Raw genomic sequence first — 26,917 nt, 5'->3', positions numbered from 1 at the left:
CCTCTCATCTCTCTCTCTTCCTGTCTGTCCCTCTCTCTGTCACACACACACACACACACACACACACACACACACACACACACACACAGAGTTTCTTTTTGCATGGTTAATACAATTTTTAAACTTTAAAGTGAAGTTCTCCCTCCCTCCATCATCTCATCCACCCAATTTCACGTGCCTCTCCAACAGGAAAATCCTGCTGATTTTTTCAATAATCAATTATAAGTAAGCTGTAATTGTAAATTCTTATCCACCTCTCCCCAAATGTCAGGGCATAATAGACACCATGTTCTGAATATTTTTAAACTTCATGTTTCTTGTGTATCTTTCTATGTTGAAACTATAGGAGCATGTGCAGACCTGTACAGCTGTGCAGTATGGGCTATGGCTGGTGAGTCCGGGAAACAGGCAGGAGGTCCGTGTGGCTTGAGGGGGAGAGACAGGGAAATGAGGGTGGGAAGGTGATGGGAGCAGACAGTGCGAGCCCTGGCGGGCTGCAGCGAGAACCCAGGCTGTTACTGTGGTGAGATGGGAGTCCTCAAGGATTCTGAGGGATGTGCTTGGACTTGGGGCATCCTCTGGCTGCTGTGGGGGGGAACGAGCTTTGGGGGAGTTAGCTGAGGGACCAGGGCAAAGGGACTATACTAGTTCAGGTGGGAGAAAACAGGAGCCATGTCTGGGTGGGGAACTGAGGAGAGAGTGAGAAATGGTCGGATTCTGGGTAGGTTTCATTCATTCATTCATTCTGAATAGATTTTAGAGCAGACAGGACTTGCTGTCATATCAGATTGGGGAGGAGATGGGGGTCGTAGAAAGTGCAGGGTCGCCTGACCAGGCAGTGGCGCAGTGGATGGAACTTCAGACTGGGATGTGGAGGTCCCAGGTTCGAGACCCCGAGGTTGCCAGCTTGAGCGCTGGCTCATCTGGTTTGAGCAAAGCTCACCAGCTTGGACCCGAGGTCGCTGGCTCAAGCAAGGGGTCACTCGGTCTGCTGAAGGCCCACGGTCAAGGCACATATGAGAAAGCAATCAATGAACAACTAAGGTGTTGCAACGAAAAACTGATGCTTGATACTTCTCATCTCTCTCCTTTCCTGTCTGTCTATCCCTCTCTCTGACTCTCTCTCTCTCTGTCCCTGTAAAAAGAAGAAAAAAAAAAAAGGAAAGTGCGGGGTCAAGGATGCTCCAAAGTTTGGGGCGTTAGAACCTGGCAAAAGGGAGCTGCCGTTAGCTGGGTAGGACAGCATAGGAAAGGTTGAGAAGGCTTAGGAGCCCGGAAGTAGCGGGAGGCAAGTCCTTAGAGCTGGGCGCGCAGTCCCAAGAGCTGCCGCCAGAGGGCGAGGACGCCCCATATCCTGCGCAGCCTGTCGGGCGCGGGAAGAACCCGCCTTGCTGCTTCCCACGGTCCCGCGGCCTGCAGTGCCTCACCTGGGTGCGAGATGTGGGCCTCAGAAGTGAAAGGTTGCGGCTGGGACTCCCCCCGGAGCTCTCGGGGTCCCAAAGCCTGGGACTTTTACTCCTATGTGTTTCAAGTACTCCAACCTCCACTCCCCACCAGGCTGTTTACTTTGCCTGTAACACTATCTCAGGGCTCTGCAAAAATGTCACCTCCTCAGGGAGGCCTTCCCTGACAACTCTGGATGTAGAAGATCCTCCCCACCCCCCAACCCCGCCAAGACACAGCCCTTTTTAATATCTTCTTAACACTTGAGATGGAAATAATTTATTTTGTATTGTATTTTTCTCTTTTCTGCACTACAAAGTAAGGCAGGGAGGACCCATTTTCTGTTTTGTCCACCTGTATGTATCCCAAGGGTTCAGAATTATACTCCGCCTCTAACAGGTGCTAAAGCAATAATGTTAATCACAGCTTACTCATGATGCTACTGATTACCAGTTTCTATTTAAAACTCCTTACATAAATTATCTCCTTGAATCCTTAGAACAACCCTACCAGGTAAAGACTGTTATTTTATTTTCATTTTTTAAGCACGCGTGAGAGAGAGACAGGAAGGGAGAGAAATGAGAAGCATCAACTCATAGTTGCGTCACTTTAGTTGTTCACTGATTGCTTCTCATACGTGACAAGCCAGTGAGCCCTTGCTCAAGCCAGCGACCATGGTATCATTTCTCTATTTTTATTTTTTTTTGGTATTTTTCCAAAGTGTGGGTGGGGGGCAGACAGACAGACTCCTGCATGCTCCCGACTGGGATCCACCTGGCATGCCCACCAGGGGGCCTATGCTCAGCCCCTCTGAGGTGTTGCTCCCCTGCAATCCAAAGCATCCTCAGCGCTGGGGCCAGCTTAGCTCCATGGAGCCTTGGCTGTGGGAGGGGAAGAGAGAGATAGAGAGAAAGGAGAGGGGGGAGGGTGGAGAAGCATATGGGCACTTCTCCTGTGTGCCCCGGCCAGGTATTGAACCCGGGACTTCCACACGCCAGACCGACACTCTACTGCTGAACCAACCAGCCAGGGCCCATGGTATCATTTCAATGATTCCACACTCAAGCCGGCAACCTCATGCTCAAGCTGACGAGCTTATGCTCAAATTGGTAACCTCAGGATTTGGAATCTGGGACATCAGTGCCCCAGGTTGATGCTGTATCCACTGTGCCACCACCGGTCAGGCAGGATTGTTATTGTCTCCATATTCCAGAAGAGGAAGCTGAGAACCAGAGTGGTTAAGAGACTTGACCAAGGTTGCACAGCCAGGAAGTTGCAATGCTGGGATTAACTGCAAATTTTGGTTTTGCTAAATGGATGAATGGGGCCCTAAAGCAAGTACAGAACCCTTAGGGACTCTAGCATTGTTCCCAAGCCCTTGTCTGTGGACTTGCCTTTCCTGGTCCCCCAGCCCACACACCAGCAGCCCTAGCCCCCAGGTCCCCTCCCAGGCTGGGGGGAGGGGTGGGAATCCAGCAGGTCTGGGTTTACTCTGGAGTTTGCAGAGGCACCTCCCAGGCTGCCCAGGTTGGGGGGCAGGCCATTAAAAGTGGGTCTGGTGGGTTCCAGACTCCACTCACCAGACAGCAAGGTCGACTGCCCAGGACCCTGAGCCCAGTCCCAGATGGACAAACAGATGCTCCTCTGCCAGCTGACCACTCTCCTGAGCCTCTTCAGTGGAGCCTGGCTACGCACAGGCTTGGGGAGGCCTGGACCCCAGGGCCTCCTACACCAGCACTGGGCTGCCACCAATCAGACCCGAACTCTGGGCCAAGGGGCCCTGGCCTCCCCCATGCCCTTCTCTGCCTTCAGCAGCTGGAGGGCCTTCTTGGACCTGCAGAAAACTGGACATATGGGGACAGACAAGCTGCAGCATGGACAGGAGGTGGCTGCCACCATGTCTCTCCCACTGGGCCCTCAGGAAGTGGCCCAGGAGATGTGCAAGGCTGTGCCCTTCACTCAGGTGAGTATGTGGGTGGGGGAAGGAGAGGGCTGGGTCTCAGCATTGGCAGAGAACACGGGCTGTGCTGCCAGATTTGGAATTTGGAATCAAGTCCTGCATCCTTTACTTAACTGTTTCTGATTCTCAGTTTCCTCCTTTATTAAAATGGAGCTTGTCTCTCCCATCGTGGCCAAAGCACTTGCTCCTATCCTGTTCTCCCAGCTTCTGCTATCACTACCCTGTCCTCCAAGTCTATTTTTCCATTTAGTGGCCAGAGGACACCCGTGAGCAAGCTCCTGAGTCAGGTCATGTCCCTCCTTTGCTCAGAACCCTCCATGGCTCCCTCCTCACCCAGAGCAAACGCCCAAGTTCTTCCCACGGTGACAAGGCCCTGCACCACCTGCTTGTCTCCTACCTGCTTTCATTTCCTCCCATCTCCACCTTGTTCACTGTGCTCCTGCCATACCTGCCTCCTTACTTTCCCACAGACACGCCAATGTTATACACCACTGGCTGTTCCTTTGCCTCTAGCACCTCCCCGTGCTCTGACATTCTATGGCTCCTTTAGTTTTTACTCAAATGGTTTTATAAAAATGCAGCACCTCACCTGACCAGGTGGTGGCACATTGGATAGAGTGTCAGACTGGGATGCGGAGGACCCAGGTTCGAGACCCCGAGGTCGCCAGTTTGAGTGCGGGCTCATCTGGTTTGAGCAGAGTTCACCAGCTTGAACCCAAGGTTGCTGGCTTGAGCAAGGGGTTACTCAGTCTGCTGAAGGCCCGCGGTCAAGGCACATATGAGAAAGCAATCAATGAACAACTAAGGTGTCACAACAAAAAACTAATGATTGATGCTTTTCATCTCTCTCCGTTCCTGTCTGTCTGTCCCTATCTGTTTCTCTCTCTGATTCTCTCTCTGTCTCTCTCTGACAGCATCTCCCACCCCATTCTTCCCTTTTCTGCTTTATTTCTCACTGTAGTATACATCATCACCTAAAAAGTGAAATCAATTCTATAATTGCATTTATCATCTGTCTTCCTCAGTAGAATGTCTATTCCACCAGGGCAGGAATTTTTTTTTTTTTTCATTTTTCCGAAGCTGGAAACAGGGAAGCAGTCAGACAGACTCCCGCATGTGCCTGACCGGGATCCACCCGGCATGCCCACCAGGGGGCAATGCTCTGTCCATCTGGGGCATCGCTCTGTTGCAACCAGAGCCATTCTAGCACCTGAGGCAGAGGCCACAGAGCCATTCTCAGCGCCCGGGCAAACTTTGCTCCAATGGAGCCTTGGCTACGGGAGGGGAAGAGAGAGACAGAGAGGAAGGAGAGGGGGAGGGGTGGAGAAGCAGATGGGCGCCTCTCTTGTGTGCCCTGGCCGGGAATCGAACCCAGGACTCCTGCACGCCAAGCCGACGCTCTACCGCTGAGCCAACTGGCCAGGGCTCAGGGCAGGAATTTTTATATATGTATATTATTCACTCTGTATTCCCATCCCTAGGCTGCAGAGTAGAGCCAAGCATACAGCAGGGGCTCAGCATCTGTTGAATGATGAACAATAGTAGTACCTGCCTCCTAAGCACTTTTGTGCCACCTGAATGAGAGGAAGATAGGCAGCACTCTTACGGTTGCATTCAGTTGGTGCGCCATAATGGCTGTAGGAAACCATACCGTGTCTTATTTATGGGCCAGGCTTTGGAGCCTGGTGTACCAGGGTCTGCCTTAATTGTTGATTTCTTTGTAACTCAGAGCAGAAGTGAGGGTGGCTGGGGCAGTGAGGGGAAGGGTAGCAGGGAGAGGGGCAGAGATGGGAGTGCAGGGTTTAAACAGAGAAGGGCCATGATTGGGGGTGAATTGATAGATCCAGTCAGTTGGAGGGGATCATAGAAGGAACTAACATTAAGCACTGACTGTGTGCCAGGTAATAGGCTAAAGGCTTTCTGTGTAACCCACCCAGGTTCCTGTAATGCCGCCCCTTTCTGCTGTTCCACAGCCCTTCTCTGTATTAATCTTCTCTGTTGAATGGCCTAGGGCGGTTTCTTTTTTTCCGTGGTTGAACTTCAGTGATTTCACAGGTGAGCAAACTGTGCCCAGTGAGGTTGAGCAACTTACCCCAAGTCACACAGCCAGCAGATGGCAATCAGGATTTGAGCCCAAGCATCCTTGCTTCTCTAGGTGAGGTAGAAGTAGGTGGGCGATTATTACTCTGGTCTCAGCCTCCACTGCCCTTGACCTGTCTCCCTGCCTCTGGCCCCAGGTACTCTCCCGGCCGGGATGCACGGTCAAGCACCTCCGTAATCATCTCTGCTTTGGCCACTGCTCCTCACTCTACGTGCCTGGTGTGGATCCTGACCCTCTTGTCCTCTGCAACAGCTGTGTGCCCGCTCGGAGGCGTTGGGTACCTGTGTTCCTGTGGTGTTGGGTGGGCAGCCCAGTCTCTCGTCGGCGGTTGAAGACATCCACAGTGCTGGTTGAGAGGTGTCAGTGCAGCCCAAAGGCATGAGCTAAGCATCATGGACTGACACACAGACATGTGTACCTTGGAGAGATGTGGGAAGTCAGGCTGAGAAAGACGCCGACCTGGATTATGTACACTGGGTCAAAGAGACCAAAAAAGCCATATGGGCCTCCCAAGTCCTCACCCTGCACCCTGGGACACCAGACATACCCTCAGCCATAGCGGTGGACCCACTCATAGACACAGTACACACTTACTGAGCGCTCCCTGTTGGCTAGGCCTCACTCTAAGCGTTTGACACATACTTACTTGTGTCATCCTCAGAGTTGTCCAATGACAGAGATATCACCCTGGTTTTTTGTTTGTTTGTTTTGAGACATTGACAGAGACAGAGAGAGACAGAGGGATAGATAGGGACAGACAGACAGGAAAGGAGAGAGATGAGAAGCATCAATACTTCGTTGCGGCACCTTAGTTGCTCATTGATTGCTTTCTCATATATGCCTTGACCATGGGGCTACATCAGACCGAGTGACCCCTTGCTCAAGCCAGCAACCTTGGGCTCAAGCTGGTGAGCCTTGCTCAAACCAAATGAGCATGCATTCAAGCTGGGGACCTTGGGGTTTTGAACCTGGGTCCTCCGCATCCCAGTCCAATGCTCTATCCACTGTGCCAGCATCTGGTCAGACGGTATCACCCTGTTTTATAGGGAAGGAAACTGAGGCCCATGAGGCAAAGCAACTCACTCAGTAGTACATATCAGAGCCAGCATTTGAACCCAAGGCAATGTGGTGCCTGCTTTTAACCACCACGCTATACCTCCTCTCACTGATGAGTTAAAGACACACTCCCAACTGCAGGGAGAACAGATGACCCCACCCCGACCAGGAGATCCTTGTCTAAGGATCCCAAGAAACCAAGGCTGGTAGGCAGATGTAGCTACTGGGGGAAACCTGGGCTTCCCAAGTAAGAGGCTGGGTCTAGGTGCTCCAGCTCCCCACCCCAGTCCTCAAACAGCCCCACGTCCGCGTGGCGTTCTGTAGGAACCATAAAGGTTGGACGAGTCCGATTGTGTGTATGTGTGTGTGTGTTTGTTCCTACAGCTGGAGTTCCCTGGGAGTGGGTGGCCCTGTGGAATGTAGGCATTGGAGTGCTCCCCCTGAGTTGGGTGCAGGGTCTGCAGCGGACGAGGGCAGCCTGGCTTTGGGTGTCTGGAACCAGGGCCTTAGCAGATGGGCCCGTCTGGCACAGACACAGGGACATGTGGCGCTGTCAGGGTTGCCTCCAAATGCTCCCTGGAGCGCAGGGTGGGGGTTGGCCAGGGGGCCCCCTCAGCCCTCTTCCTGCCTCAGGCTCCAGGTGAGGGGAGCAAGAGGAGGAGACCTGAGGAAACAAATGAGCCAGTCAGGCGTGGGAGCCCATGACCTCTGACCCCACAGGCCAGCACAGAGAAGTGGGAACAGGCCAGGTGGGCAGCTCCCAAGGCCCTGCTCCAAGGGCTTGGGATGGAGGGGGGGGGGTCATGAGTGGCCCACGGAGGAGGGGTGTGCTCTCTCCCCTCCCTCCAGGGTCCTGTGCCAAACCTCAGGCTGCATCTGAGTGGGTAGCTCAGCCTTGGCACCACGGGTACCCCTCTCTCTGGCAGGCATATGAGATGCCTGCTTCTACTCCCTTTCAGCTGTGCCCACCTCCTGCCAGCTGGGGAGCCAGCTGGGAACCTTGGTGCCAGGGGGGCTGCCGGCATCCCTGCCCCCTCTTGGGCAGTGCCAACCGGCCCCCACCCCCACTTTCCAGGCCCATTAATGGGTGGGTAATGAGTGCTGGGGAAGCGGGGGAGGGGTGAGGATGCAGGTGCCACAGGCGCTGGCACAGGGGCTGCTAATCAGGTTTGCCAACGCCATCTGTCACCACGCGAGCATCTGGGGCTCAAGGTGACCCTGTCACCCTCAGTTACAATTATGAGTTTGGCATCTGTATTAAAGCCTGCCAGCCGGCTAGGAAGGGGAGGGCTAGGGTGGGCACAGGGGTGCATGACAAGCCCTGTCCTGGGGGTCTAGTTCCCAGGGGCTTTGTGGCTGCCAAGGCAGCTTCTCTCTGCTTAGGGGAGTTTGTGTATATTTGTGTGTGTGTGTGTGTGTGTGTATGTGCACCAGCCTGCACAATTTGGTGAGCATGTCTGAGTATTGGGCTGGGAGTCTGGGTGTTTGTGTGTTTCTGAGTGTGGTAGCTATGTGTCCAAGTTTGGTGGGATGTTTGGGGGTGGCAACAGCACTGAGATCGTGTGGGTACCTGGATGAGTGTGTGTATGTGTGCTAGGAGAGGAGTGAATTGTGGGTTCAGGGGTCTTTGGGTGATGGTGTGTGTAATGTGTGTGTGTGTGTGTGTGCCCATCTGAGAGTGTATGTGGTGCTGTCCCTCTGATGGTCACAGGGTATATGTTTGGGCATGTGGGTCTGTGTGTAAGATTCTGTTGAAGTATGTGTGTGCATGTGTGTAAACACATGGGGGCAGCAGCTAGGAGAGGCTCTGTGTGGTCACTGCAGGGCTCCTTTCCTGACCCTTCAGATGGTTCCTGCCTCACCCATCCCTGCTGCCCTGCTCTAATCTGAGGGTTTAGGAAAGGCAGGGGCTGGCTCTGAGGAGGGCTCTGGGGTCTGGGTTCTTGGATCTGGATTCTGAGCCCTCAATTCTAGATACTCAGGACATGATCTATACTTTTGGATTCTGGGTACTTGGACCTGGATTTTATTTTATTTTTAAATTTTTAATTGATTTTAGAGAGAGAAAAAAGGAGAATGAAAGAGAGAGAAAAACAGAGAATGAAAAAGAAACATCAATTTTGTTGTTCCATTTATTTATGCATTCATTGGTTGATTATTTATTGTATGTGCCCTGACCAGGGATGGAACCCACAACTTGGGCATATCTAGACAATGCTCTAGTCTAACCAACTGAAATATCAGGGCTGGACCTGGATTTTATTTTATTATTTTATTTATTTTCCACAGAGACAGAAAGAGTCAGAGAAAGGGACAGACAGGGACAGACAGACAGAAAGGGAGAGAGAAAGGAAGCATCAATTCTTTGTTGTGGCACCTTAGTTGATTGCTTTCTCATTGATTGCTTTCTCATTTGTGCCTTGACCGGGGGCCTACAGGAGAGCAAGTGACTCCTTGCTCAAGCTAGCGACCTTGAACTCAAGACAGCAAACCTTGGGCTTCAAGCCAGCGACCACAGGCTCATGTCTATGATCTAACACTCAAGCGCTTAAGCCAGTGACCCTGCGCTCAATCTGGTGAGCCTGCACTTAAGCTGGTGACCTTGAGGTTTTGAACCTGGGTCCTCTGCATCCCAGTCTGATGCTCTATCCACTGCATCACTGCCTGGTCAGGTTGGACCTGGATTTTTAGATTCTAGGTCCCCAGTTCTTGGATCTGGATTGTAGATCTTGGTATCTGGGAATCTAGGTTCAGATTCTGGGATCTGGATTCCAGGCACTGAATTCTGGCTTTCAAACCCTGGCTTCCGGTTTCTGGGTTCTGGATGTTGAGTCTGGTCCTGTCCTCTCTGCCCTTCTGTGTTGACCCCACACCCTGACCTGGTAGGTGCAGAGACCACACATGGCCACCAGGGGACACCCTTGGTCCAGATTTGGGCCCAGATGACTCAGAACTGGAGGAGTAGGGGACAACCCTGGCCTGGCTTGATCCAACCCTTTTTTTTGTTTGTTTTGTTTGTTTTATTTATTTTTTTCACATTTTTATTTATTCATTTTTTTTAGAGAGAGGAGACACAGAGAGAGAAAGAGACAGAGAGAGGAAAGAGATAGAAAGAACAGAGGGAGGAGCAGGAAGCATCAACTCCCATATGTGCCTTGACCAGGCAAGCCTGGGTTTTCAAACCGGCGACCTCAGCGTTCCAGGTCCACGCTTTTACCCATTGCGCCACCACAGGTCAGGCCCTGATCCAGCCCTTTGAGGGGAAAGAGGTGAGGCTTCACTTCCCACCCTACCTCTTCCCATCTGGGCTGGTGACTGGTATCTGTCAAACACGGAGAACTGGGCCCAGCATCCCCACAGAGCCCCCAAGTTGGGTCTGGGGCCTGGGCGCCAAGTTGTTGGGTCAAAAGCAGAATGTAAAAAGCCCATGTGTCATGGGGCAGTGTCAATGAGTGTGTAGGTGTGAGAGTGCACCATGTGTCTGGGGTGGCCACATATGGCAGTGTTCTGTGGTGTGTGAGCTCGTGCGGTGTGTGGCCATGTGACTGAGACCATGTGTCTGGCAGGGTCCTCTTGAGACATAGGGCCATATCTATAACTGTGTCACTCTGGTGTGGGGTAGGAGTCCCTGTCATATGGGTGTGTCTGACTGACCATGATTGTGTCACTGGGTGTTTGTGGGTGTATCTGTAGGTGTCACTGGATCCATGAGGGTGTCTTGGTGTGTCTGGGGCAGCATCCTCAAGACTAGTTAGCTATGTTGCTGGTGTCTTGTCAGTGGGTGTGTGAAGATGTGTAGGAAAAAGGTGTGCCCTCTAAGAATGTCAAACTGGGGGAGACATGTTTTCTAAAGGGGATTGGAGGAAGGACTGGGTGGGTGGGACCTGAAACCCTCAGAGCACTCATTCCATTCCCTTCCTGGTATCTCTGACCCTCCCTCTTGCTAGGTCTCCTCCTATTTCTTAGTGTCTCCGACTTTGTTTGGGGGTCCTGGTTCTTTGCCTAGTTCCGTTGCCAGGCACAGCACAGGGCACAGTGGGCTCCCTACTTGTTGGCTGGCTGGCTGTTCCTGCCCTGTCTCCCACCCCAGCCCTCATCTCAACCCTGGGCTCTGCCTCTCCTTGGTTCTGTCCCTGTGTCTGTCCCTCCTTATTGGTGCATTTCTCTCCATCTCGCAGATCTCTCCCATCCCTTGTCTCTTCCTGTCTCTGTCTCTCCGTCTTGGCTACTCAGTGTCTTTCTTCCCCCATATACAGCTATCTCTCTCTCCTCATCTCTTGTCTCTCCTTTTCTTATCTCTTTCCATCTTTGTCTCTCCCCATCTCTGTCTCTACCTATCTCTGCTGGCCCGAGTAGGTCCGGGTGGGTCTAGGACAGCCGGCCCGGGCGCCGGGCGCTGCAGCGAACAATGCCCTATTCACGCGGCACTCCGGCGCCATGGCAACGCGCCCGCCCCGCCCTCCCCGCCCTCCCCGCCCCGGCTGCGCGTGCCTAGAGGATACTATGGTTACGTCAGGCGCGTGCCCGCCCCGTCTGTCGCTTCCCTGCGCGCTCTTGGAGGGGCCAGGCCGGCAGGGGGCGCCCGGCCGCAGCCTCTGCCCTGAGTCAGGAGGGGCATTCTTCAAGGGGCCTTCAGCCACTCAGTACCTCAGTTTCTCCTTCTGTAAACCGTCAGGGGTGAGCAGAATGAGATCGGTGTGTGCATGTGTGTGCGTGCGTGCGTGCGTGTGTGTGTGTGTGTGTGTGATGGTGGGTGAGTGAAGGTGCTCTTTAGGGTGGTTGTATGTGAGTACATTTGAGAGTCAGTGGGACTGTGTGCGAATTTGTGGGTCAGTGTTTGCATATGTGTGTGGGTGTTTTATGAAAAGTAGCTGGTTCTAGTTTAGGGGTGACTGTATGCCCATGTATTTGGAAATGTGTGTGTGTATATTTTCATGCCAATGTGTAATGGTGTCTAATGGTGTCTGTAGTTTGGGTATGATGGTGTATGTGTTTTTGTGGTCATATGCCCTGGTGTTTGTGTGCTCCTGTGTTTGCATGCCTAGGGTTTGTGTTTGCATGGTTGAGGGCTGGGTGTAAGAGAGACAGAGAGAGATGGGGGGTATCTGTGGTTTGGATGGGATTATGTATTTGTGATTGTGAGTTCATTTGACTGTGTGCCTGTGTTAGCATGCCTGGTGTGTGTGTGTGTGATGGCGGATGGCTGTGTTTTAGGGTGTGGTTATAAGTTTTTGTAACTGTTGTTTGTGTGTCTGCGGGGGTTCCGTGTTCATAAACTCGTGTGTGCTTATGTGTGAGGCTGGGAGTTGGTTCTGGGGACTGCTGGGGCCTGGCTGAGCCCTCCTCACTTGAGGGCCTCCTGGCACAGAAGGGGGTGCCCAGCTGTCTGGGACCTCCAACTCCCCACAGGTTCAGGAGAGCCCCATATGATGAATATTCATGAAGTGGGGGCTGGCACCCACTGCTGACAGCTGCACATCCATTAGCCCCCCTCCCTGCTCTTCATGCAGCAGGGAAGGGGGTGACAGCATGGGCCTGTTCCTGTCTCTACAGCTAGAGGCTGAGGGTGTCTTAGTGACTATCATGGGGCCATGTTAGCATGCCTGACTGCCTGTTGGGACAGCTAAGGAGCTGTCTCAATGTTGTGACAGCCACTGGAGGGAATGCCTATTGTGTGACAGGAAGTAGTTGTAATGGTGGTGTGGCTGTCACCCTTTGTTTCCTTATAGCTCTGTCCAGGGACTATGGGTGTTGTGTGGCAGTGTGAGATGTGTATCTGTCACCTGCAACAGTGATGGCCTAAGCCTGGGTCAGAGTATCTTTGAGCAGTTCTATAGTGAACCTTCTGGCTGTCTGCTCTGTGACACCATGGCTGTAAGGGTGTGTTGTGTTATTGGGTGACTGGTTTGGTTCAAACATTGATCTAGGGACAGCTGTGTGCCACACCATGGGGATGAAGTGATCATATCTGCTTCCCGTCTTGTGACTGAGTGGGGTGGTGACTCTGTATGGCCACATAGCTAGCACAGCTGTAGGAACACCAGCCAGAGAATATCAGTATGCCTCTGCTGGTCATTGTGGCACTGATACAGTGTGAGGGTCAGCGTGTCAGACTAACTATGAAGATGTGTGAAACCATGTGGCTGAAGGTGTGACCAGAATCTTTGAGGGTGTGACAGTATTTCTGTGTGTAGCAGCATGGCTGACAGTATGACAGTATCACTGGTTGAAGGTGTAAGTGTGGTTCTCTGTGTGGTTGAAGGTGTGACAGCATGGCTGTGTATGTATGACAGTGTGGTTGTGTGTGACACTGTGACTGAAGATGAGACAGGGTGGTTGTGTACGTGGCTGTGTGACCAATAGTGAGACAATGACACTTGTGTGTGAAAGTGAGTGCGTGTGCTGACATGAGCCAAGAGGCTATGACTGCCTCTCCCCACCCCCAGGCTGCACAGGAGTCCAGCTACATTCTCACGCACAATGACACTGTCACATCTTCAGCCACACTGCCACATACAGCCAGGCTGTCATACTTTCATGCTGTAGTGAGGGGCCTTGTGGCATGGGACTGGCAGCTGCCCATCTTGGGGATGTACTGGGCCTTAGACAGGGAAACCTGGGGATTTAATACCAGAGGGGGCAGGACCTTGCCCCTCTGTCTTCCCTGTGGGCTTGGGTTTGGGAATTGGCCTCCAGATGTAGTGGGACGGGTTGGGGAGGGCTACTCTGGGCTGAGGGACTACAGCCTGAGCCCTGGCATGTGGCTGGGTGGCCCCTGAGGCTTGGCTGGGGACATGGTGCAGCGAGCTCACCCTCAGCCGTCCTCTCTGGTGGCAGCTTACAGAGGCTCCATTCAGGAGCCAGGGCCAGGTTTCCAGGGTGGGTGGGGTGGGTCTCCTGCTCACTGCAAATGAAACATTTCCCCAGCTCCTTCCCTTTGACTCCAGACCAGCGCAGCCACCAGAGACCTTCCTACCCTCCTGTCCTCCATTCTAGCCAGGGTGTGCCTCTCACATGTGAGAGTGTGTACCTGTGGGAGCTTGTGTGCAGCTGTGAGCTGGCCTGTGTGTCCCCATTTGTTGTTTGGGAATGCTTGCATGAATGTCATGTGACCAATTGTCTGTGTGTGACTATGACCATGAGTGATCTTATGTGTCCATGTGTATGTATATTGTCTGTATAACTTTGCATGACTTTGTGCCACATCTATGGATGATTTTGAGAGCATCTATATGACCCAATGTGTTTGTACTGTGAGATTTTGTGTCCCTATGTGACTGTGTGACCTTGTGTGTATCTGTTTAACTAGTCTCAGTGTATGATTCTGGGAGTCCATGTAATTGTGTCTGGGTGTGTCTTTGCAAATCAGTGTATATCTGAGTCTCTATGGGGGGCCTATGTGATGGTGAGGGTCTTAGTATGTGACTGTGTGCTATCATTGGTGTCACTCTATGGGTAACCCTGGGAAGGTCTCTGCAGCTTTTTGTGTGTGTGCGCGTGCTATTCTGGAATTATGTGTGATGGCATCTTTGTGTGATCCTGTGTCTGTGCGTGATTAGGACATTTTATATACCCCCCCCCCCCGCAGGGAAGAAGGAGGATCTGTATGTGAGTCTGAGTACAACTGTGTGTCTTTGTGATTTTGTGTGTGTGTGACAAGGTCTGGGGTGGCCAGATGGGTGTGCCTTGGGAGTGGGGGCTGACTGCTCTGGTTCAGATCCCATTAGGGGCTCCCAGCCTGGAGTTGGGGCAGTGAGAATGAGGCTAGGACCCCAGACTTAGGGCAGAGACCATGCCTACCAGTCTGGTCAGGGGAGGCATTGGGCCTTCTTGTGGAGTGGGGATCCCCAGTCTTGCCAGGAAGGTCCTAGAGCAACCATCTTTCCATCACCAACCCCACTCTGGCAGTTCCCACAGCCTGGCTCTTCACTTATCCTGTGTGCCAGATGTTTGCCACCTTTCCCGAGATGCCTGACCCCCAACTTCAGTGGCCAGGACATGGCTACCAGAGCCCACATGTTTCAGCGCCCCCCCCCCCCCCCGCATCCTGGCTAGGTAGTGCTATAGACCTAGTTCTCACTCTTCCTTCGTCCTCCTCCCCCTACACACCTGCATTGGAAGAACACACCTGCTGCCAGCCACAGCCAGGTGGGTAGCCCTGCATGGAGGAATGTGGTAGATTCCAGCTATGGTATCTCAGCTGTGCCCAGCACCCTGGAAATGCCCCTCCCGCATGATTTCTCAAGGGCCAGGTGTGCTCTAAGACCTGGGCTCTGGGGGGGGAGTTGGGGGCATGTGTATCCTCCAGAGCAGCCCCCTGCCTCCCCATAAAAATTCTCCCCAATGGCAGCTGTGGAGGGGGAAGCAAAACAGATGTGTGTGTGGAGGTGTTGTGGTTATAGAGGGGGGTCTGAGTGTATGGAGAAAATTCTAAGTGCAGATATGTGCGTGAACATGGGCAACTGTTTTGTGTGAATATGGGTGGGTGTGGTATAAGTGTGTGAGGAAGTGTGTGTGTGTGCATACAGGGAGGGTGTTGTGGTGTGAAGCTATATATAAAAGAAAGGATGGGTGTTGTGTATGAATAGAAGGATAGTTGTCCTGTATGTATGTATGAATGATGCATGTGTTTGTGTGTGTGTGTCTGATTAGAAGGATAGGTGTTGTATTTGTGTCTGGATGTTGTGTGTACGATCTTAAGGAAGAATGAATGTTGTGTGTGTTTCTGTCTATGTGAATAGAAGATGAATATCTTGGGTGTGTATGGATGCTGTCTATGTGTGTCTGTCTGACTGTGTGTGAGAGAAAGGATGGGTGTCCTGTGTGTATGTGTGTGTGTGAATGGAAGGATCGGTGTCATGTGTGTCTATGAATACAAGGTTGAATATTGTGGTATGAGTGTGTATGTGAATGAGTGAAGGATTGTGTGTGTGTGCAAGTGCAAGTGTGGTGTGAGTGTGTGTGAAGTGGGAATGTGAGAGGGTTCAAGCAGAGCCCAGGTTTGGAACCAGATGCAGGATTGGGAGGGTGACAAAGGGGTGGGCAGGCCCCAGCCCCAGGGTCTGGCACAGCTGGTGGAGAGGGCTAGGAGGACAGGCAGGCAGGTGAGGCAAGGACTGGGCCCAAGGTGGGAGGCTTCAGATCCACATGCCCCCTTTGTAGCTGTTTGCAGAGAGCCAAGGAGGGTCCATCTGGCTTGTGATCCCCCAACTACCTCAAAGTCTTAGACACTCCAAACCCCTCCACCATTTCTTCCTCCCCCCCCCAGACTTTTCCCACTGTTCCCGCCTCAAGACCCCTACAGGCCCATACTACTCCAGTGTCCCCTTTACACAGACCCCATCACCATCCCAAACCTATCTCTCTGCTTCTTCCCTTAGCCATCCAAGGTCCCCTTTGGGCTCTCCAAACCCCTTCTGGGCCCACTTATCCCCAGCACTTTCCGCTAGACATTCCAGTCTTTCTTGGGCCTCTTCAAAGGTCCCCAGACCCTTTTACACCCATCCCCCACCTTTTCCCTCTCCCTTCGGGTCTGCCGCCTTGCCCCTGTCCTGAGACATCCAGGTCCTCAACCCTTCTTAATCCTCAGATCCCTTTCCTGTCCCCTTCCCTCAGCCTCTGACAGTCTCCAGTCCCCTCCCTACACCCCTCCCGCATCCTCCATGCAACCCCGCCCCTTTCCCTAGGCGCCCCTCTCCAACTCCTCCCCTTTGCCCCTCCCCCTTGCCCTCCTCCTGCATCGGCGGCAGCAGCAGCGGTGGCCCTGAAACTTTAAACGGTGTTAAAAGTTTCTGTTTACGAGAAGCCCTTGAATTTTTAAGGACGTATCGATTCCCTCCGCCAAGGCCTTGCATCAGCGGCGCAGGCGGGAGGCCGGGTTGGACCGCGGGATCCCGGGAAAGAGTCCCCCAAGCACGCAGAATGACAGACACACACTACCCAAACATATCCTCAGGCACACAGAGACCCCCTTCCTGACACACGCGCTTGCACACATTCTTAGTCACACACATCGACACAGCCTGTAGAATGCGGACAACATCCTTTTCAAAGACACAGAGCCCCTCCCTCCCTGACACACACGCACCTGTGCACACATAGATCCTCATCACTGCCTCAGACTCACAGGGATCACCCACAGAGAGAAACACTTCCAGTGACCTATGGACACTTTCTGCCACACAGTCCCTGAATGCATACAGACACACTGGGACCCTCACACACTTAACTTGTCCCTTTGGCCACATACACTCCCAGACACACAGAGAGACCACATCCCTGCCACACATACACAGGTTTGTCGTGCACACTGCCAATTTTGGATAGAAAGACCCTGAGAGCTGATGCACACATATCAGCTTGAAACATACATGCTCATCCAGGTGACCCATCACCAGTACTTCCTTTCAAACCCAGACCCTGTCTACACTCCCACTAGAATATTGGCCTTCCAGGGGCAGGTCTTTTGTCTTAGTCTCCACTATGACCCCAATGCTTGGCACAGGGCCTGGCAGATGCTCACCCTCTCTGACTCACAGACACCTCCCAGGCACACAGCCAGACCCACATCACCACTACACAGCATTGGTCCACACAAAGAGACTCTTGGATGTCCACTGACTGGCTTTTCCCCCAGAGGACACCCAGACAGACCCACCTATATACCTGAGGACACAACTACAGCCACCCTGCTTCAATGATCTCATGTGACTAGGAGCACTCCCCCTCAGGGATATTTTTACACACACACACACACACACACACACACACATGTATGCACCCACACACACCTGGGCACCAACACCCCTCTGACAGACAATGCAAAGCTAAGCATTGCCACAGCTTCTTGGCCCAGGAGGGCAAGAAGGTGCTGGCTGCACCTGGCAGCAGGAGGGAGCTTTGTCTCAGCAGGAGTTGCCTGGGGGCTGTGGCACCACATCCCCGCCCACCATGGGGGTCACCCAAGGGCTCTCCCTGCCCCCATGCCAGGGCCCCCAGCACCATCTCTCCTTCAGGTCCTTTCTGCTCTGAAAATGGTATAGGTGCCTGCCTGAAGGATTGGAGCCTCACCAAGGGTGTATGTGCATGTGCTGGAGGCCTACATGCCCTTTTCTCTCCGTGTGGGTTGGCTGTGCAGCCCCTGCTAGATCTGTGTATGTCCATGATCAGAGCAAAGTATGAGTGTGTGTACCATGTGTGTGTGGGAGGAGACTGGGTACATATGTGTGGCGCCTGTGTGCATGGCTGGGTGATTCTTTGAAGGGCATTGCCTGTTGACTGGGTATCGAGTGTTGGTCAGTGTGTCCCAAGCCCAGGGTATATCTAGGCATCAGGTGTGTGGTGTATGTGTATTGTTGTGACTGCCAATGTCATTTTGTATCAGTGACACCTTGCATCTTTGCATTAGGGTCAGTGAATTCCTGGTGTTGTTTGGCATGTATATCCAGGTGTCTGATAGTGTGTATGTGTGTGTGATGGCATGTTAATGCATCTTCTCTTTATTACTGTCATTCTATGTGCCTGGGTGTGTCCTCTGTATTGCCACAACTACCAAGATATTTTGGTGTAGCTTTGTCTTTGTGTTGTGTGTGTCCATGTGTAAGAGCTGAATGTCTGGAGCATGTCAAGGTATGGTGTGTGATCATGTCTGTGTCAGTGTGTCTGCGTGAATCTGTACACGCAGGCCCTGGTGTGTGTAGGTCTCAGTGTGTGTGTGAGGCCCATGTTGGCGTGTATCTGTCTGTATCTGTGTGTCTAAACACGGTTCCTTATTGAAATTTGTGTGTGCTGGTATAATCATGTGATGGGAGGGCCTATGTGCATGTCAGTGTGTGGGTCATGGGTAAGTTTCCTAATCTTGGTGTGTGTGGGTGTGTGAGTGCGTGTGTGCATTGTGTGCCTGGGCATGTGTCCATGCTGTGTGTGCGTAGGTATCTGCGTGTGCTTTGTTGTCGGAACATGAAACGTGTGGCAATGAGTTCTGTACGTGACATGTGCGGTGGGGTCCGAACCCCGCTGTGTCAGCGTTGGAACGCAGACCAACACGTGTCGCGGTGGCCCTGACTGTGTGTGCCCCCGCGCGCTCGCGCGTGTGTATGTGTGTGTGTGTGTGCGTGCGTGTGTGCGCGCGCGCGCGCGCGCCGGCCGCCGCTCCCCGCCTGCCCGCCCCTCCCCGCGCCCCTCCTCCCGCCCGCCCGCTCCCTCTCCCCGGAGTGCGCCGCTTCCAAACTTTGTCTAAACTTTCACTTTCACAGCGCGGCGGCGGCGGTGGCGGCGGCGGGCGAGGGTGGCCGGCCGAGCGGCGGCGGCATGGAGTAGACGCGCGGCGGCGGCAGCGGCGGCAGTGAACGCGAGAGGCAGCGGCGAGCGCGGCGGCGGCGGCGGCGGCCCCGGAGCCGGCGGGGCCGAGCCTGCAAGCGGCAAGCGCGGGGCTGCGGGTCGGGCGGGCGCCGCGCGGCGGAGGCCGGAGGAGCCGAGCCGGAGCCCGAGCGCGGCCGCCGCCTGCCGGGCCTCCCCTCGCCGCGGCCGGCCGCCGCGCTTTCGCCCGGGCGCCCAGCTATGTACTCCCCGTACTGCCTCACCCAGGTACCGGCCGCCGCCCCGCGCGACCGGGGAGGGAAGCGGGCGCAGGAGGCCGGCCGACGGCGCGGGCGGGCGGGCAAAGGGGGCGCGCGGCGGCCGGGGGAGTGAGCCTGCGGGCGGCCGAGGGGTGCAAGCCGCGCTGCGGGGAGTCCAGGCATGCGTGCGGGCGCCACCGTGCGCGTGCGAACCTGGCCACTGGCAGACCCCTATTGGGGTCTTGGGGGGTAACCGACTGCGTGCGTGGCGATGCCCCGGAGCGGGAGTGCGTGTGAATGTGTATGTGCGTACGCGCGCTTGGCTGGGGTTCGCTGGGCAACGGGACTCCCGCCGACCTGTGGGCCACTGGCGGCACCCGAACAGCGTGGCTTCTGGCAGTGTTTGCGAGGGTGAAAGAGTGGCAAGGGGTGGTCCGGAGGGCGCAGAGCGTTGACTGGATTCGGTGGCGCTCCCAGGGGCAGGCGCAGCGTTTCCCTAGGGTGGCAGCGGCCGGCGTGCGTGGCAGCGGCCCCTGTGTGCGGCTGGGGTGCCCGGGACGGGCCGAGAGGCCCGGGCGTCTCCCCAAAGTCTTTGTTCAGGCCTCACATGGGAGCGGGGCTAAGAAAATGGCGGGGCTCCCAAATTTCGGAGGGGCAAGGGAGGGAAGAGGAGGAGAGGGAGGTATGGGCCTGCTGCCAGCCGGGGCCGCGCCTCTCCACCGACCCTGGACGTCGCCGCGGGCCCCCCTCTAAACTTTCCTCGGCGCAAACTTTTCGGCCCCGGCTTACCGGGCTGTCGCCCGGTGGACCAGTAGGGCCAAGAGAATATCGTCCCGACGCTCAGAGGCGGGAGGACAGGAGGCAGCGGTGGACGCCAACGACAGTGCTGCGACCACGCCGTCGGGCCAACCGCGAGCAAAACAGCGCCGACCTTGGCGCGCTGCAGAGTGCGTCCCGCCTCCAGCGAAGTTCCCTGAGCGGCGGTCTGCGGAGGCAAAGGCTCTCGGGATGCCTGCCCTGCTACCCCACCCTCCCCAGGCAGTGGCCCCAGGCTCAGAGAAGGCACAGGAGCTGACCAGAGTCCCGCAGCGGCCTTGGTATCTCAGCCTGCAGGGCCAGGCCTGGGTTGGCAACACATTCTGCAGAGGGGACACCTAAGGACTACCCAGCAGTGCCTACCAGCAGTACCTGCGTGTGTGGGGAATCTCTAGGCCAGGCTTGGTGTCTTAATTGTCCCTTCTGCCAGTCTGAGCTTTGCCAGCAGTGTGCTCACAACTGGGAGTGGGAGTCCACTGAATATGACTGCTATGTGGGCTTGGTGTGTGGCAAGGGGCAAGAGGGTATGTCTGGGATGAGTGTCAGCCGTAGTCATACCACTGTTATATCAACAGATATGTGTGTGTGTGTGTGTGTGTGTGTGTGCACGCGCGCGTGTATGTGTGTGAGTTGATCTTGGGGTCTGCATGTGGTTCCTATGGGTTGGCCATGGGCATGCCTGTGTGGCATGGATGTGGGGGAGGCAGTGAGCTAGTGGATCACCCCATCTTGGACTTTCACACCACGGTCCTGCCCACGTAACTGGGTCTGAGCCGTGGCTGCCTTTGGGGCTGTGGTTGGAAGGCCTGTATGTCTGGTGTTTAGGACTTAGTGGAACCAAGACCCCATGCCCAAGCAGCCCCTTGCCCACCCGCTGCCAGCCCAGCTCTCTGGCCTGCCTCCTGAAGCTTGGGTGAGATTCTGGGTCCTCATATTTCATAGTAGCCTGGTAAAAAAAATGCTAGCTGATCTACTATGACAAGACTAGGAAGGGGCTAGGGTGGTCCCTAGACTCAGAGTGAGGTCCAGGGCGTGACTCTGTGACACTTCAGAAGGAGCAAGGGCTCTGCTCTATTACAGGCCTAGACTGTGAGTGTGCCAAGATGGCTGGGGGGCACAACGGTCACAGTCTGGACAGGTGGCTGCTGTCCGCTGGTCAGCAGAGTCTGCCCCTCCGAGAGCTACATCTCTTGGATCCAAAGTTTTTGTTTTTACAAAATTTTCTGCTTCCACACTCCGTCTCTCTCTCCCTCCTTCCTAGTCTCTGTCTTTCTATATCTTTGTCCCTGTCTCTTTCTGTCTCTCTCTGATTCTGGCCTCATCTCTGCTCCCTCCTACCCCCACAACTCGGACTTTTCTCTCTCTCTCTGGCTTCCATTTCTCACTCTCCTTCTCTCCATTTTCTTTTTTTTCCAAACCAGAATTGGCTTCGATTTTAAAGTCAATAAATGATTGAGCAGGAACGAGCTTGGAGCAGCGGGGCCCTGGCGGGGAAAAGCACTGTGGACGAGGGGGAAGGGTGAGGGGGAAATCTCCTGGAAAAAGCATCAATCGAAATACAGGGCAGCTGGGCAGGGCACTTGCTGGAGCTGCTAGAGCCCATTACATCCGCAGACCTGAGTCCTCAGTGGAGGGGGGCAGATAGTTGGGACTGCCCCTCCAAATAAACCAAGACACACACCAGAATGTAGACCCATACATATAGCGCCACTACCACCAGGATGGGGATGTAAATGACATACTCACGTTCATGTCCAGACACTCGACCATTAGCAAACCTATGGACACAGGAGACAATGGACCTGTGTTCCCTCTCCTTTCAACACACACACATAAACACATATACATCCTTCAAAATGGGATGTATATATCTACGTTGGCTCATAGACATACGGCAACACCTCCCAGACACACAGATACAGGGTGACTCAAGTGTGTCTTTGCCCCCACACTTACATAGACTCAAGGATGGACAGATGGATGGACGGACATACACCTTTTCACAATGCTGTTGGCTCACTCAGGTGTGTGTGTGTACACATACGTGCGCATAGCCTCAAACATGCCCATTCATCGACATTCCCTGTAATGTAGCTACATGAGCAACAGAATGTTTATGTACCCTTGTTTCTGTGAAGCCACACACACAATCATTCCAGGAAAGGGGAAGAGGCTGGGGTCTTCCTGATGTCCCTCCTCAGCTCTCTCCCTGGGTTACTGTGGCCACTTCTTTGTCCCCGTGAAGCTGTTACTCCTTGTGCCACATTCACATAGAGTCTCCTTTTTATGGTACATTTTCTCCCTGGCTCTGGTCCTGCCTGCTTCATGCCCGTGGCTGGGGTGGGAGATGTGTGCAGCATGAGATGGGATGGGTAGGCCACTCTTGGACCTGGGTTGGGCTCTATGAGATGTTTTGAGGCTTAGCCAAGCTCGAAGAAGCCAAAGGCTCTGCTGGGTTAATGCAGGGGGCAGGGTGTTCCCCTCTCCCTGGGAGCTGAAGCCAGGGGTCCTGGCCCAGATAGGAATGTCTTGTGTAGCCTCCAGAGCTCCCAGATGGAAGGTGTGGGAGCAGAGGTTGAGAACTGGGCTTTACCATAAGACAGTACAGGGGTTGACCTCCAGCTCTGTATCTTCTAATTGCTATGAACTGAAGCGCAAGAATTTCCTGGTCTGTAAACTGGACAATAATAGTGCCTACCTTTGGGCTGTGACTAGGCAGGCATGTAGCATATACTCAAGGAACAGAAGGACTTGTGGTCATTTAGTTACCATCATTAGATCACCCTCAGGTCTTCCAAACTGAGGGAAGGCTGCTTCAGTGGGATGGAAGGCAGGGTTGAACACCTCTAAACAGAAATCCAAGTGAACTACCTGGAGAAGGAAGCAAGAGAAGGGTTTGGAAGGAGGGAGGCCAGCTCATGAACTAGAAGTTTTCCCTTGGGTAGGTATGCCAAGCAAAGGGCAGCAGGGGTTCAAGGCAGGGATGGTGGGGAGTGGGGGGGCAGGAAGAAAGAGACAGGCCTATGGGAACCAGATGCATTTCTTGGGGGCTCTGGTTGCCTTTTTTCCTTTCCCTAATCTTGTTCCTGATTGCACCCCATCCCACTATGGGTCTGGTTTCTGGGGCCTTGTGCTACAGTGTGCAGGAGTGTGTATGCACACAAATGTGAAAGGGACAAAGAGCCTGGAGATGAGGGTGGGTCCTGATGGTGGCTTCAGGGACATCTATATGGCTCCAGAACTGTTTATGCCTTTGCATCTCGGCCTTGTCACCTGGGTACTCCACGGGGACAGGATGCATGTGTGGGGACACTCTGCGAGCACTTGTCACAATTCAGTGGCTGTCGTGGGTGTGTGCAGGAGTGGGCATGAAGTCGTGGCTGCAGCAAAAACCCCTGATGCTGTTTGACCACTGGCTTTCACATCCAAACCACTGGGAGCCCAGCCTTTTCTCTGCATTGTCCCTACCTGCTGCTCCAAGGGTGGGAAGAATTTGGGGTCTTGCACTCTCCTCCAGCTGGACCAAGGGAAGAGAGGGTCCGGATGTCTGTGCTGCCCTCCCACAGTGCTGAGGGGCTCCAGCTGGGTGGGGGAACAGAGGCATCTTTACTTTCCTGCTCCCAAAGCTCTGGATATGGAGATGAAGAGACCAGGGGGCTGACTATGAGTGGTTACCTGGGTTCTCCCAGAGCTGAGTGTGTTCATCGGTGTCTTGCGCCTCAGAGCCACCATTTTCTCATGGATGGCCGTGTGGTTGAGCGTGTCTGTGTACGTTCCTTTTCAAGTGTCCCTGTGTCTATCACGGGATGCTGCCTGTCTAAGGGTCACCCCAAGCTTTATCTCTGTGTATTTGGGTGACAAGGGTGTGTATCACTGTGTTTGTCAGGTGCCTGATGTGGTCTTTGTGTCATGGTGCTACTGTGGTGTGTTCCTGTACAACTCATTATATCCTCTGGGTGTCTGACCATCACGGGAAGGGGTATATCCATGTGCCTTACCGTGCATATTGACCTGTCTGGGTCGACCTGTGTGGCATATGTGTTGATGTATGTGCCTATAAGTAATGCCCCCATGACACTGTGCATCCTGGACTTGTCCCCGTGATCATCGATATGTGTCTCACCACACATGTCCTCTCCCTGGCCTCTCTCAGCCTCGGCATGGTGTAAAATGCCCACTGTGGCGGCCAGACCAGCGGCTGGGAGCATGCTGGCCTTTCCATGGCTTCCCATGAGGTTGGGCGGCCGTGGTGGCCCTGCTGTGGGCCCCACCCGTGCCCCTGGCCTGGCATGGACAGAAGCCTGTTGTGTGGTGAGGTGCGGGTGTGTGTTTGGGCCGCCCACAGGCCTCCCTCTGTCTGCCCGGCATGCATTGATCTTGGCTTCTGCCTGTGTCCGTCCTGGCCTGGCCAGCTGGGGAGTCCGGCTGTCCCTATGGGCCTGAGCCCACCCCCCCCCCAGAGCCAGGCCTGCCTGGGGTCTCACACTCCAGGCTGTCTCTCCAGCGCTCCGAGAGCATGGATTTGGAAACTGAGGCCCCCCCTCTTTCCCCCTCTCTCTTTCCTCCCTCTCTCTTTCCTCCCTCTCTCCTCCCCTCCTCCCACTCCCTCTCTCCTTCTCTCCCTCTCTCTCCTCCTGCCAAACGCGTCTTGGCTCTGTCTGAATATCTCTCCTCCTCGATTTTTGGCTCCAGCTCTGGGCGCGTTCACTAAAAGAAGAAGGGCTAGCTCCCCCTCTCCCTGCCCCTCCTTGCTGTCTCCCCCCCTTCTGAAGAGCCCCTCTGAGGGCGGGAGTGGTTGTGTGCAGGGACCTGGGCCCCCCCAAGTGGGCTTGGCCAAGAGGGTACAGGCCTAGTGGGAGAGGGAAACTGGCGGGGGGACTAGGCCTGGCAGCCTGAGGGTGCAGCGGCCAGGGTGACTGTGCTGCCTGGCTGGGCAGGCAGGCAGGTGGGTGGGGAGGGGTCGGGGGCATGGAGCTGGGGTGTCTGGCTTCTGGTGGTGCTGGCAGGCCTCTGTGAGGCGCAGCTGTGCCCAGAACTCCGAGCTGCGTTTGCCACCACTACCAATGTGGCTGCGCCAGCGGGGGAGGGGGAGGCAGGTGGCGGGCACTGCGGCTCTCCGTAGCCAATCAGAAGCCAAGGTTGCACTGGGGAGCTCTCCCCCCACTGGGCTTCACCCTGAAGGGAGCCAGAGGTGGTGGCCAGCAGCGGTTACGGGCAGTATCATGGCCACTACCGAGGACCCTGCCTCCTTGGCTGACAGTTTGGTGCCAGCCTTCCTGGCACAGATTGGGCAAAGGGCGGGGGTCAGTCCCCACCTGAATCAGAGGGAGCCAAGCCAGAGGCAGCTCAGAGGCACACCCCACTTCCTTGGCCTCAGGAGGCAGCAGGAGCTGGGGGTAGGGGCCAAATCATTCAGGAGGGTCTGTCCAAATACGGGCTTTGGTTAAATTACCTTGTGGGTTTATTTCAGGTCCATCTTATACTGAGTTGTACTCTGTCACCGGCACACAAGGGCACAAAGAACCACGGTGTCACACACAGACACAGCATACCCTCGGCCAGCATACCTCTCCACTGGGCACACACAGACACATGTGTCTCCACACAAAGATGCTTGTCTTCACACACAGGCACCTAGAGACACCCGCTACACCTGAACACATTGCTGCAGAAGCACACTTGTGGGCGCAGACCTGCAGGCATACGTGGTTACACAATAACGTTGTGAGACACACAGTAGAGACACACCGCCACTGCCAAACACACAGGAATGCACAGACCCGCCAACACTCAGTGAGAAGCTCACGGCATGAACGTGCAGTCATGCTGTCGGACCCCAGAAACACGCCAGGGTGCCGACCCACCCCACCCCATCAGACACCAGAGCCCGGGTGTGCAGGCACACAGAAACTCCAAGGCCCTCAATGAAACACACACAGTTGGCAGGATCTGGAAACATTTCTAGGTGTCACACTTGGACAGGGGTTTGCCCACTGGCACCCTGTGGGTAGAGGCCAGGGATGCTGCCCAACACCCTGTAGTGCACAGGATGCCCCACCACAGAGAATGATCCAGCCCCAAGTGTCAGCAGTGCCAAAGTGGAGAAAGTCAGCCCTATATAGTCATATAGATAGTAACACACTCAAGAGTACAGCTAACTCCTGACACTCATCTTACATATGCACAGAAGGCCAGCTGACACAGTGTCTCACACAGTCATGGTCACCGGGACCCAGATATTGTCAAATGTAGTTTCCCACCCCACACCCCAGGTCCAGGCACAAATGATGTGGCATGTACACAGCTCTATGTTGCCCCAGCATACAGGGACGAGGGTCACACACATTCATACCTGGGCCACACCTGACCTTGCTTGGGAATGGTGCCTAAGAGATGAGACCTGCCCTCCTCACATGTCCCCTCTGCCTGCTGGCCCCCTCGCTATCTCTGAGCGGCAGATTCAACCACCCCATCTCTCTTGATGGAATTTGAAGCTCTGAATCCCTGTGCTGGTTTGTCAAAGCCTGGGAGGCCACATGCCACCCTTCTTAGGACACTGCTGGCCTAATGGGCCCAGTGGTAGGCCCAGTGGCTGAGGGCCCCACTCTTACTGTCCCGCTTCTGGCAGCCTTTGGAACAGTCTGGGGTGGAGGCGAGACTAACTTCTGAGACTCTTGTCCTGCATAGGACTGTCTCACTAATTCTGGCCTCTGACTCCTCATTTCTGACTCTGGAGAAAGAGTGAAGAAAGACAGCTGGCAGAATCATACAGGGAGAAAAGCCTTTTGTAGGATAATTACAACATGATCATTTATCCTAAAACTTAGAATGATGGTTAAAGTGTGCTGTTTGCTTGCTGTGTCACCCTCTGTGCTAATAGCCCTCCCATCTTCTCTCCCTGAGGCGCGTGTGGCAGGGGTTAGCTGTGCCCGTGTGTGTGTGACTGTATGTCTGACAGTATAATAGGATAGGGTTTCTTCACTT

General features: G+C 54.4%; 2 protein-coding genes across 4 annotated transcripts in view; both read left to right on the top strand.

The window, feature by feature from the left end:
* The first annotated feature begins 3,079 nt into the window (after positions 1 to 3,079).
* On the top strand, positions 3,080 to 5,964 carry DAND5 (DAN domain BMP antagonist family member 5). The gene is made up of 2 exons (XM_066361046.1): positions 3,080 to 3,406; positions 5,641 to 5,964. The coding sequence occupies exons 1-2, from the start codon at positions 3,080 to 3,082 to the stop codon at positions 5,884 to 5,886; spliced, it is 573 nt and encodes a 190-aa protein (XP_066217143.1). The 3' UTR covers positions 5,887 to 5,964.
* A 12,831-nt stretch (positions 5,965 to 18,795) lies between these two features.
* Positions 18,796 to 26,917, top strand: part of NFIX (nuclear factor I X) — a 96,440-nt gene continuing 88,318 nt past the window's right edge. For 2 of the 3 annotated variants that reach the window (XM_066347808.1, XM_066347807.1), the window contains exon 1: positions 18,797 to 19,145. In XM_066347808.1, the coding sequence (XP_066203905.1) occupies positions 19,119 to 19,145 (27 nt within the window). In that variant the 5' untranslated portion in view covers positions 18,797 to 19,118. Of the gene's footprint in view, positions 19,146 to 26,917 lie in introns of all 3 variants that reach the window. The other variant, XM_066347794.1, reaches the window with a different exon arrangement.

Source organism: Saccopteryx leptura, chromosome 1 (assembly GCF_036850995.1).
Source record: "Saccopteryx leptura isolate mSacLep1 chromosome 1, mSacLep1_pri_phased_curated, whole genome shotgun sequence".
In the NCBI taxonomy this organism is placed as follows: Eukaryota; Metazoa; Chordata; class Mammalia; order Chiroptera; family Emballonuridae; genus Saccopteryx; species Saccopteryx leptura.
This window is presented reverse-complemented; position numbering and strand designations above follow the sequence as displayed.